This window comes from Protopterus annectens, chromosome 17.part0 (assembly GCF_019279795.1).
Source record: "Protopterus annectens isolate FY-2018-M chromosome 17.part0, PAN1.0, whole genome shotgun sequence".
Taxonomy (NCBI): domain Eukaryota; kingdom Metazoa; phylum Chordata; order Ceratodontiformes; family Protopteridae; genus Protopterus; species Protopterus annectens.
The window spans coordinates 345,444,741-345,458,301 of record NC_056751.1 but is presented as its reverse complement, the minus strand read 5'-3'; the positions used below and the strand labels follow the sequence as shown (position 1 = coordinate 345,458,301).

The 13,561-nt window shown below is 36.9% G+C and overlaps 1 protein-coding gene across 1 annotated transcript in view; it reads right to left on the bottom strand.

Annotated features, from left to right (window-relative positions):
• The window catches only part of LOC122791688 (forkhead box protein M1-like), a 548,676-nt gene extending 543,777 nt beyond the window's left edge, over positions 1-4,899 (bottom strand). Inside the window, exon 1 of the mRNA XM_044059580.1 lies at positions 4,703-4,899. Coding sequence (XP_043915515.1) covers positions 4,703-4,709 — 7 coding nt within the window. The 5' untranslated portion in view covers positions 4,710-4,899. The remainder of the gene's footprint in view (positions 1-4,702) is intronic.
• Between the last annotated feature and the right edge of the window lie 8,662 nt (positions 4,900-13,561).

Sequence of the window (13,561 nt, the reverse complement as noted above, 5' to 3'; positions counted from 1 at the left end):
ACTCCTATTACTGAATTCACATCTTCCATGCCAAATATTCTCATAATTTTCTTCAAAAATCTAACCTCCTTTGTTATACTTTCCCTTCTGGGCCCTCCAGACACCTTTTCCCTGCTGCAAATCATATTCCAGTCCACACTGATACGTAGCTTTGACCCTGCTTGTTGAGATTAGCTAGATTCAGGTTCGTCAGTGGTACAGACAAGGTGGCTAACATTTTGATGGAAGTACATTGTGTTTAACAACACAGGGCATCTATGCTAATACTGTTGATGACTGACATGGTATGTTGGGGAAGGTGGCAGTGCTTGTGTTTTTGAGCAAGAAATTAAAATATGTGATTACTATTTCACTTTTTTCACAATCAGATAAGCAAAGAGTATGCAGAAAGTGTCTGTTTTGTATTTGTATGTGGGGGGGGGGGGGTTGAAAAGAAAGGTTTTGTGAGAAAGAAACTGACCATCAAGCTGACTTCTTACGGGCAAAAAGTATGTGCATGTGTATGTGCATGCATTTGTGCACGTGGTTGGACCCCAGTGCTGCTCTTTTACTCTCTTCAGTTTGAGATCTGCAGCTTAGACAGGCTCTGGCTTGGTTCTTTTTCATACATCCCAGGCTTGCCCACCTCTGGATATAGCTTCTTATGACACAGCCTATTAAATCTAAAATCAAACAATTCTGTTTATATGGAGACTTTCTTATCACAATGCACCTTGCATATGCGATGCTTAACAGTGGCACTGAAATGAGTAAATGTGCATACCACTAATGTACACACAGTCTGGAAACTGCATTCATTAGTTTTATAAGAAGGGGTTGTTAGCCAGACACCAAGGAAATCTCTTCTGTTTTTGTGACTAATTTCTTCTGTTCATTTACTTTCACCTGAAGACCAAAAAAAGAAAAACATCACCATGGACCTCAGTTTAAAACCCATCCAAAGTACAGCACACTCACTAGTGTACCACCTCCCTTATGCAAAACTCATACGCCAGGGTTTTTCAAAATATAACTCAGTACCCAGCTGGGACTAGAACCCACAACAGTCAAGTTGAGAGGAAGGTGTAGTTCCAGCTGCATCACACTAACATATAGTCAAGGACAAAAACACAAATCAGGGATAAGATCTATAAGCTGCTTTTCAAATTGCTAGAATAAACTGTTTAGATTTAAGATTTATTTTCTGAAAAAAAAAAAGCTCAGAATTTTTTTGTTGATGCCCATTTTGTAATCTGAATTCATGTATTCAGTTCAATATTTTCTGTCAGACAGCCATAAAGACTGAGGTAAAGTTAGGTATCCCCTTAAGATCAAGGATGGCTGGGATGTATTTCATATTATTAATAGGGTTACCACCTGTCCCACTTTGCAAGGGACAGTCCCTCTTTGGGCAGTTGTGTCCTGACAAAAAATTTAAAAAATGGCAAATGTCCTGAGATTTTAGGACAAAATTATTTCCTATATTTTATGTAATAGTTGCATAAAACAGTTATTCTGTATCTAAAATACCTAAATGTTATAAGAAACAGAATAAGCAACTAAAATGCTGCAAGAATAAGCTTTTATTTAGGCAAAAAAGTTAAGTTCTATCCTTTGTACTGACCGTGGGTATGTGTTGACCTGTAAAATCTGATGTTTGAACCGAAAACGTCCCACTTTGGCCATTTGAATAGGTGGCAACCTTAATTATTAATCACCACAAAAAATAATTGGCAGTTTTTGTCACTAAGTGACTAAAACGGTAAATGTGGATATAAATACATCTTGAAACCTATGCAATATTTCTATCAGTGGTAGACCTAATGATATTTATAAAAATCAAAATAAGGATTATGTAACCAACCCTCTGCAGTCAGAACCTCAATAAGCATTTTATTGCAGGTAAAGGAATTAATTTTATTTTTCTTTTCAGGGTAATGCAGTTGCCTTACTTGCATACATTTATACAAGTTCCTCACCAGAGGGCACAATTTACCTTGACTTCTAAAGCACTTTTTAAAATTGTACTTTAGAGTCTGAAGCTCTCTGTACCTGCATGTTATTCCAAAGCAGAGGAAGTATTAAGAAAATTACATCTGTCTGTGAAAAGGTAGCCTTTTCACTATACTTAAAATGTTTTTAGTTTCGGTTTTAATGTTAAGTTAATTTAGTAATGTGTTTTATTCATTACCCACATGACTGGAAGAAAGAAAATCCCCATAATAGTTATGTGATTTCGGCATGTATATTGAGTTTTGACCTAAGTTACCTTGGAGGTTTGTGCTTATAGATTAAATTATTTATGCCAGGACATCAATCAGTTTAATTTGGAAAGTTATAAACCATTCTGACTTGAGCTACAGTTAGTGTTTATAGTTCAAACCATTCTAATTTCTTTAGTACTGTATAGCGGTGGGCTCTGTTTTGGATTTTAGCAGAATATTTGGTAATTTTGTTGTAGTTTATTTAGATTGGTTAAATGGATATTGTTTAGGCCTGAAGGAGTATAAAGGAGGCTTGATATTATGAATGTTTCTACCAGGGAGTTATATACAGCATTTATAAAGGTATTGTATAGTAATGGATCTAAGATAGATCGTTCTGGAACTTCAACAGTTATAGGTAAAAAGGAGAAATGGGTGTTTTGACTGGGGTAATGCTAAAGCATTACTCAGGAAAGGAGCATGCTGGCGCTTTCTTTCCAATTTTTATTTATCTTTGTAAGGGGGTATTAGGGAGACAAGGATGCAAGAACCTTAATCGCTTCCCACATCCATCTGGTGGCTTTTGCAGTGTGCAGTATGAAGTATCTAACAGACCACCCACCACAAAAGGAGAGCTGTCCCAGTGGCATTCTCTGCACCACCCAAGTTGGTCTTGCTGACATTTTAATAATGTTTATATAGTCCCCTTATCTAACTAACCATTCACTTACATCTGAAAACCACTTGATCTAACATTGAGGTTGCCCCACTTTTAGAACAAGCTTCCTATTCATGTTAAGCAAAGCCCCTCATTGGCCCTATTTAAGCGTAATTTGGACAATTGGACGGATAACCGGAAATTCACCCCTGGGTTCCACCTGTATCCCTCTTAGACAGGGGCAATAGGTGCTGATTTTAGTGTCTGCTTGAACCAGACACCCTTGGGAACATGGGCTGAACCTGGCTAGACTTGTAAGGGCCCTGGGGCCGTTAGCCTAGTAAGCTCCTATGAGCCTTTGCTCTAAGCGATTAACATAACATTTGATTTGCTAAGTCCCTGAATTAAAAAAAAAATCAGCCACATTTACAGAAGCAAAAATCCATAGCATCAGAAGCATGAAACAGGTAATTTACTTGCAGTTATATTTAGCAAGCCATTTCTAAGGGACTCACCTAAGAATTTGTTTTATGTTGTTTTATGTAACATGGCCCAATCCTTGTTTTATTAGGAATAAAGTAAAACAGAATGCAGAAGAGATGTGGTACCATCAGCAAAATAGTTATATACCCCACCATTCCCTTTAAGAAACAATATAGTTCTGATTTTTTTCATAAGAGTAGTAAACACATCCCACCTATAAGCCACGGTGGTGCAGCTGTAGCATTGTTGCCTCACAGCAAGAGGTTCTCCCGTTCGATTCTCGGCTGGAACGCCTTCTGTGTGGAGTCTGCATGTCCTCCCCACAGTCGAGTGGCGTTCGAAAGACATGCATAGAATGGGTGTGCCTTCGCTGAAGGTTGGGCATCGAGCTGGCACCTCGGCACCCATAAAAAATCTACTGCCAATCATTAGTGGACCGGAGTTCCGTGTGGCGACCCCTAACTGGGAAAAGCCGAAAGAAGAAGAAGAAGAAAACACATCCCACCTAGTTTACTTTTCTATCTTGAATTTACTTTAACTATATAAACAGCTTATTCCATAGAAAATATATGAAATACATTTTTAAGTCAAGAATTAAGAACCCAGTTTAGAAGGAGTTCACGTGAAAATTATTAGCAGCTAGATGAGTTGTTCTGTTTATTTCAAATCAGTAAATAAGTCTGAGCAATCCACTAGTGCTGAATGCTTTGCAGTCTGATGTAGCCGGAGAAGACAGGAATGACACAAACATAACATACACAACAGTACACAATTTCTTCGTCAGTTATACTCACTGCACTGGTGGCAGTGTTCACATTTGCTGCATCCTGAAACTGCACATAGATGAAGTGGGAGTCAGTACAGAAAGAATAGCCACTGACAATCAAGCTAAAGGTACACATAGTCTGTAAACAATGTTAATAATGACTATTTTAAGCAGACAGAGAGCGAGAGAGAGAGAATACTAGATATAACATTTCCTACATAAGTTCTTATATGCCATGTATTATGGCACTTAGAAGCAATGTTAAAGCAAATGAGAACACATAACTGTAAGGACAGAATTACATAGACTGCAATTCATACTCAAAGACAAAGCTAGTTACTGTAACAGTCTGAATTACCAAAAGTAGCCCATAAAATATCAAAAGTTCACAAGCCATTTATCCCTACAATTGAATTTTATTAAAAACTGCAGTGATTATCAATGCTGTATTGAAATTAAACTCTCTGGCTATCTCTGAATCATTCAGACTCCTGTCTCAAAACTGCTTTTGACTAGGCGACTTCCACATGTGAAAAATATTATTTTGTTTCAGAACAAGCTGAAGTGTCCTTGCCTCCTACTAAATTACATCCCTATAAAAAAATGACTCACCATTCATGAATGAGATGTAAGGCTGCTCCCAGCATCAAAGACAGACATTCTCTTCAGGGGAGCTCTTATTACTTCCAGCATCTCCCTCCCAACCCTGAAAGATGTGTTACAAATGTTAACATGATTGCAGACAACAACAGCATGAGGTGTTATTGACTGTGCTGCAACAGGAAAATGCATAGCCACAAATACATTCCCTCAGAGGTAAAAATGAACTGTCTGACTCTGCTTTCTTACAGTGGTAAAATAATACATTTAAAATTGCATGTCGACGTAGCTCTGACCCACCCAGTGACAGATTAGTTCAGCTAAGCATGTCAACCTGTCAAGCAACATCCGAACAGCAGGTGGAGCTGCTGGGAAAGGCTGTATCTTCTAGCTGGCACGGTAACCAACCCATACTCTTTTTGTCATGCCATTATAGGTTCATAGGTGTATAGTAGGTTTTAATGATTACAGGGGCATTTTTAAGCCTATCAATGCATCCTAAATGTATCGGACATGTTTAGGTGCCCTTAGATTATTTTAAAGTGTATATGTAGGTTAGGGCTTGGGTGGGCAAGCATTTATATACTAACACTGTCCATTAGAGAGACATAAGTGCCAGAGCAGAGGTGTATTTCTGATTCCCTATCCAGTGGTCCAAGTTATGCTTGAATTGGGTTATTGAAAGACTCTGCTTCACAAGGAAGGGAAGCCTGTTCCAGATAAGGGGTAGTCACTGAGATACATACCTTTTCCTCCAACATGTCCTATTTATGTTGTAAGCAAGGTTTAAGTCCCTAGACTGGGTTATTCTGATGCTATTTGTTTTGCAGATATTAAAAAGGTCCATTAGAGCAAGATCCAAGGATACCTTGTATGCCAGGCATAGATCACCTCTCAACAGTCTGTAGGAAACAAAGCACAGGGAAAGGGCTTTGAGGCAATCTGCATAAGACATGTTGTTTATGCCCTGTATTCTTTTATCCAGTGGGTCACATACGGTTTTATACCTAATTCCATTAGTTTATTTACAATGCCCAAGAATGGTATTGTATCAAATGCCTTGGTCAAGTCAAGGTAGGTAGTATGCACACATTTGCTCTTACCCATTGCTTTAGAGACTTTCTTGAAGAAATCCACCAGGTAAGAAGGCATGATATGCCCTTGACAAAAACAAACTGGATTAGATCCAGTGTTTGAAGGTTTCCTTTGTCATCGTTAATCATTTTCAAGATTATTTTTTCCATGGCTTTGCATATAACACTAGTCAGTCTTATGGGTCTGTAGTTGCTGGAGTCCATAGATGCCCTCTCTGCACAAAGGGATGACTGTTGCAGTTCTCCATTTACATGACATGAAGCCTGTCTGGAGGCTATGGCTAAACAGTGACTCCAGTTGTCCTGATAGGTCATGTTTCAGACTATTTAGGGGGCATTCTGGGATATTATCAGGGCCCATCAGTGCAAATTTTTTAGCCTTAGAGAGCAAATCTGTCTAGGACCTGCACCCTGGTGATAGTTGGGGGGTATTTGATGATATTTCCTGGCAGCTGGGGGGGGGGTAAAACTGGAGCTGAGTTTGTCAGCCAGCAGATTTGAGCTATATATATATATATATATATATATATATATATATATATATATATATATATATATATACACACACACACACACACACACACACACACACACACACACACACACACATATGGTTACACTTTATAATCTCGAAATACTGAAATGTCGAATTTCAGTATTTTGAGACTATAAAGTCGAAAGTGCAGTTACGTGAAACTTCATAATAGCAAATGCAGAAATGTCATATTTGCCATTATGTGTTCGTGTACGTGACATGCGGTGCGGTTTGTGTATTTAGCTGGGCTTTGAGGTAAGTGGTGTTTTTGTAAGGGTATTGGGTAGGGATTTTAGTGTGTATGAGTGTGTGTAGTGGTGAGTTTTATGTGTTTGTGTGTTTAGTGCGACCTTGGAGTTAGTATATATATAAGTAGGGGGTGCAAGTGGGCTTGCCCCCTGCTTTTAGCAAGAATTTTTTGTATGTGTGTTAGTTTTGTTGTGTTTATGTGTGCTGGTTTGTTTTTTTGTAGTGTCGCCAGGTAGTTGTATTGGTGTTTGTGTGGTGTAGTGTTTTGTTTGTGTTAAGTTAGTGGTTTGAAAGTTCGCAGTTTTAAAGTTTTGGGTTTTTGATTTTTCGGCTTTATAGTCTCGAGATACTGAAATTCGATATTTCAGTATTTCAAGATTATAAAGTGAATCCATATATATATATATATATATATATATATATATATATATATATATATATATATATATATATCCCAGCTGCATGTTTGTGGCTCCGTTTACAATCAATTTCTGGACAGTGCTATGTGCTGCCTCTGAGGTTTCAGTTCAGACATAACTAAAGAAAGCTTTGTGGTTGTCCTTTGCCTGGGAGGCTATATTTACCTCAAATCTAGCTTTAGTAGACTTAATTTCCCCTCTTGGTTTCTTATTTAGATTAATGAGAGTGTTTTTATCATGCTAGGCATGGCACTTTCTAATTTTGGCTATGACTTTTTTTCTTTTGTTGTACCAGCTGTTTATGTTTGGATTTCACCATTGTGGTATTAGGGCCAAGTATAGAGACTCTTGGAAGAAGTCATTTGGATGATTATTTAGGAGTGGAGATAGTGGATCAAAATGAATCACCTATGGATTTAATATAAAGATTGCCTAGACTTTGCCTGATATTAGATAAAATACACCAATTATTGTTAACGATCCCATTAAGGAAGTACTGATGATTTGGATAAAAATAAGGAAAAAATGTGGTGACAAAAAACAGTTGGTCTGTTTCTATGCCTTTGGTTTGTTCAGTTGATAGTACTACATTAAAAGGGATAGTTAACAATAGCTGGTGTATTTTATCAGAGAATGAAAACATTATAAAAATAGTTGGTGAGAAACCATTGTTCATTAACAAAAAAATTGAAGAAATATCAAAAGTTTGTTACAGTACTCGTCTTATGGCATTAGACAGGGTTGGAAGAGGAATTATAAGTATTATGCATGTGCTATGTATAGGATTGTGTCAGACATTCACAATTTCTTTTGTCCATCAATTAATAAAGCAATAACCGACAATGTGGTGTGGTATATTGAAGATTTACCCACGGTTGGTGTGGTTTAATCACGAGGATGAAGCCCAAGGGATTAAACAAAGGCAACTGTGGGTAAATAAAGCAATAACCGATGACATGATGTGGTATATTGAAGATTTATCCATGGCTGGTGTGGTTTAATCATGAGGGTGAAGCCTGAGTGATTAAACAAAGGCAACCGTGGGTAAATCTCCAATATACCACAACCACGGAGTCGGTTATTGCTACTATACAATGACATTATTTAAGAAAAAAAATTCTTACTTTTCTTAAATAATGTCTTTGTATAACGGCTGATTACTGTTCTTCCACCGGTTGTGGTATACTGCTTCTTCGTTTTGATGTACTGCGCATGCATATGGGACTTGTGTTCCCACACATACCCAGTACATCAATGCTTTGAAACGGAAGCAACCTAGAAAAGAAAGTCTCCATTGCTCCGTTTTCTTTCTTTTTTTTTAATTATAAAAAAAAAGGTTTTGGGGCACTTTATACCAATGGAAAAAAGTCCGGGCGACTGGACCTTTTTCCGTTGGTATATTGTGGGATTTACAACGGGCACGCTGGATGGGCTGAGCCAATCAGCGTGCACATTTTCGAATAGTAATAGGGAGTCATTGTATAATCTTCAATATACCACAACCACGGAGTCAGTTATTGCTATTATACAATGACATTATTTAAGAAAAAAAATACTCACTTTTCTGAAATAATGTCTTTGTATAACGGTGGATTACTGTTCTTCTGCCGGTTGTGGTATACTGCTTGTTCCTTTTGATATACTGCATATGCTAATGGGACTTGCATTCCCACGCATACCCAGTACATCAATGCTTTGAAACGGAAGCAATGGAGAAAAGAAAGTCTCCTTTTGTCAATTTTCTTTTTTTTTCTTTTTTTTTAATTGTAAAAAAAAAAGGTTTTGGGGCACTTTATACCAACAGAAAAAAGTCCAGATGACCGGACCTTTTTCCGTTGGTATATTGTGGGATTTACAACGGGCACGCAGTCAGCGTGCACGTTTTCCGATAGTAATAGGGAGTCATTGTATAATAGGACTTATCAAGCACCAAAATATTTCACATGTAATTCTTCTTTTGTGGTTTATATTGCCCAGAGTGTGACCTGTGAAGGATTTTTTCACAGGAAAAACTAACAGACAATTTAAAAACATATGTATGGGCATAATTTGGCTTTTAAAAGCAAAAATGTTATTAATACTTTGGGTAAACATTCTACTTCATGTCCTGGTTTTAAGAGGTTTGTCTTTTTTATGTGTAGATCATGTGAATGAACATTTTAATTGAAATAGGGGCAATGAATTAATTACAGAGAGATGAAATGGCTAATTTTATTACGTGCATGTTTACCCAGGCTTGAATGGTACAATCAAATACAAATGTGTTTTTAAAAAATATAAACATTTAAAACGATGTAAATAAAACATTTTTTTATAATATAGTTAAAAAATGTTTTGTGATGTGTCATGTGGCATCTCATTTGGTATATTAAGGAAGTTAGCATGTTTGTTTAGTATTCTGATGAAGACCTTTTTGTACAGTTGAAAGCGATCAATAATTTTTAATTTTTTGGGGGGACTAAATCAGTTTGTTGATGTTATCTGTTCTAATGCTCTCTCTCTCTCTCTCTCTCTATATATATATATATATATATAAAATATATGTGTCAGTGTGTCTGATAGCAACAGGCTGAAATATGTATCTGTGAGAGAGACAGCAACAGGATGAAATATGTTAGTATGTTCTGTTGAAATGGTATAGATATTGCACACTGTAAGCAGAGAAAATCACTTACATCACATATTTTATTACTGATACTTCTAGCATTTAGCAAAGCCACCTTCACCTCTGATTTTTATTTTGTACTTTGGGAACATTTTAATAAGTTGGAAAAAGAACATTACATAGATGGAAAATATGTTCATTCTAGTACTCCCTGGAGAAAAGGTGAAGTCCATCAGTTGCAAAGCATTCTGACTGACTGCACATTTCACTGCAGGCTGACAAGCACTGAATCCCCTGCCTGTAACAACATACCCCTAAACAGTGGTTGAACACCAACATTTTTTCCTGATATTTACATGCCACAAAATTGATTACCTCTCAACCTCTTATAGCAAGAAATCTAGACAAAGCAATAAACAAAGGCTCAAAAAATAGGGACAATTTTTAAATATTGCTCTTACAAACTTAGAAAGTCGATAGAATAACAGGTTTTGCATTAGCATGAATTTTTCTGAAGGGAATGAAGTCTGAAACTCAAATGTCTGTCATTATTTTCTAACTCCAATCTTTAATGACTTGCCACTAATTTGGCAGAAAACCAAAATTTTATGAAAAATGGACCAAAAATATGAGGCAAAAATCTGGACATTCTGCAAAAATCTGTACAGTTGAAAGGTCTGGGAGAATTTTATTAAGAAGATTTTCTCTTGCTTATTAGGGTGTTTAATATCCAACCATATTCTGTTGTGTATCCAAAAGGGAGGACCTTCTCAGATTGCTTACCCCAGTGTAAACAGCAATGACATTATAATTACTCCCTGTAAAATTCCTTTAGTAGTTTAAAGTGACATTTACTACTATGTTAAATTCAGAGATTCCACTTCTGGGGTCACGCTTTTAAATATTTATCAGTATTGCACTGCTTTTGGTGTAGTGAAACTGCTTCATTATTACAAAGATCCCTAGTGACCACATTAAATCATACATACATATACACTTTCATCATATCATGGCAGTATGGCTATTCCATAATAAATAAATAAATACCTGGAGAAAATAAGTCAACCAAGCCAAACTAAAAAAAAAAACCCACTAAAAAAGACACTATGAACTGGCAATTCTACAAATATCCTAGTAATTGCTGATTCCTTACATTACTGGACTTTGCAAGGATTTTGTGACAGTGTCATGCACCAAAATTAAGAGCATCTCAACTAGATTTCATCCCATTGTTTTATATTCCATAGTATGGATTTTTACATTGAGATTAGAACAATGGTATACAATACAAAATGAATTATTATGAGTGTACTAAAAGATGTGGAGGAGAACAATATAAATAATACAATAGGCCTCTTATAGAGTTGTTGCTCCATCCTTATATTTTATTGGTATTTTTAAGACATCAAAATTTTTAACATTTAAGGGGATGCCAAATATTCAAATTAATTTAAAGAGAAGGTGTTCATATATTGTTAACTGTGTTTTGAAAAGAGTGGTAATCTTTTTGTCTGTTTGTAATCTGGATATTCACTGCTTTCTAGACATTTGTATTCATATCAAAGCATGTAAGACTGGGATTATTATAACATTTTACTATTTGTTATTATTATTTATTTTTATTAGTTTAACTTAATGTGTATAATGGAAAGGGGCTGTTGTATAGTATAGCTTTATAATAACGTTTACCTGTAACAGAGGATTTCATAGTGGGATTAGTTATATTATGGGCACAGTCTGCTCCTAACTCATCTGTGTTTTCATTCCAGTGCTCTGTAGTCTTGCAATGTGTAAGCATGTTTATTTATCAAAAACTGGCATATTTTATTACACCTAAGGGCCCATTCCCCATGGTTTATGTATTTATTTATTTTTTTTACATTTGTTGACCGGGATAGTCCAACTTGATATATGTCCATTTTCAGCGGAGGCCCGGGGAGAAAAGCTCCAAGATCATAAAACACATAGAACATTTAATAAATACTAGTTTCATACAGGTTACGGACATAGCAAATATCAATGTTTTATACCTATAGTACATTCTTATTACAATCAGGTTTAAGACACATTGAGCAGTAGTTTATACAATTGACCCTTCCTGGAATGGTGTGGGTAGATAAAGTAAAAACAGTTGTAGGTAAGGCACCTAAGTAATACACTTCTCCATAATTTTAGCTAGTGGTGACAGATCATAATACACATAGAACATTTAGTAAATACTAGTTTCATACTGGTTACAGACATAGCAAATATCAATATTGTATACATATAGTACATTCTTATTACAATCAAGTTTAAGACACATTGAGCAGTAGTTTATACAATTGACCATTCCTGGAATGGTGTGGGTAGATAAAGTAAAAACAGTTGTAGGTAAGGCAACTAGGTAATAGAGTGGACACTAGTTGGGATTAGTGCAAGGACATAACCAGTGTGTTTTGAAGAATTTCTTGAGTTTGTTTTTGAATAGGGTTAGTGAGGGTTCCAGAGTCAAGTTAGTTGGGAGCAGATTCCATGTCTTTCCAACAGAGTTGGCAGACAGAGAGTCCCAGCTGAGTAGTTGAATTTAAAAGTTTGAACCAGGAGTCTAGTGGATGAGCAGAGTGGCAGGTTGTTACTGTACGGGTTGATAATATTTTTTAGTGCAGGTGTATTTTCCGGTCAGTAAAGGACTTTATGCGCCACTATGAGCTGGTTGAACTGTAGTAGGCTAGGCAGTTCAGGCCACCCTAGGAGGTTTAGGTTGTGCCAGTGGTGCATCCAGTAGGCTGTAACAGTAGCAAATCTGGCAATGTGGTTATAGCAGGATGATAGATTATTAAGATCTGTTTTGTTCAAATTGCAGACTAGAGGTCAGGCATAGAGAAGAGTTGATAGTAGATGGGATCGGGCAATTGAAGTTCTAGCAGGTGGGGTGAGATTGTAAAGAGAGCCAAGTTTTTTATTGATAGTTTTGATAGTTTGATTGATATGCATATCAAACTTAAGGTTGTTATCGACTATGACACCCAATAATTTAGTTTGGGCATCCAGGAAGATAATAGTGCTGTTGTTAGCTGCTATATTGAAGAGTGGTAGAGGGGTCCTATGTGTGGGGGAGAAGAGAAGCAGCTTAGTTTTGTTGGGGTTTAGGATCAGATGTTGATTGGAGAGCCAGTTTTCCACTGAATTTAAGGTATTTTGGGTTAATGCATATAGATTAGCTGGGGAGGTGGCAGAACAAATCAAAGTGGAGTCATCCGCATATTGAATGCAGGTAGCATCTGAGATGACTTATGAAGGGTGTTGCTAAAGATAGAGAAAAGAAGGAGTCCTAGTATAGAGCCCTGGGGGACTCCTAGTGTGATGGATAGGTGGGATGATAACTTGTCCTGTCATAGGACTGCCTGTTGCCTGCCCTGCAGGTAGGATTGAAACCATTGGAGCGCATAGTTGTTTAAGGAGAAGGCCTTCAAGGTATTTATAAGCATTTTGTGGTCAACCATGTCAAAGGCCTTGGAAAGATCTAGAAAGAGTGCTGAGGATAGTTTGTTATTATTATGGTTGTGGTTTATAACATTAGAGAAAGAGAGGAGGGCTGAGGTAGTACTGTGGTGTGGCATAAAGCCATGCTGAGAGTTGGACAGCAGCTTGTTCTGTATGAGATAGTGCATGAGCTGTATGTGTATGGATTTCTCCATAATTTTAGCTAGTGATAACAGAATTGCTATGGGCCTAAAGTTTGACAGTTCAGTGGAACTGCCTCCTTTATGGAGAGGTATGATGTGGGAGATTTTCCATATAGTGGGGATGGTAGCTTCAGATATAGCTTGGTTGATCAAGATTGAGATGGGTTATGCTATGGCATCTGCAGCCTTTTGCAAATAGTCTGTACAGAAGAGGTCAGCAGCCAGAGTGGTTGGTCTTAGTTTCTTAAGTAGGGCCTGAATAAGTTGAGTAGGAACAGTTTGGAAACTAAAGGATGCTTGG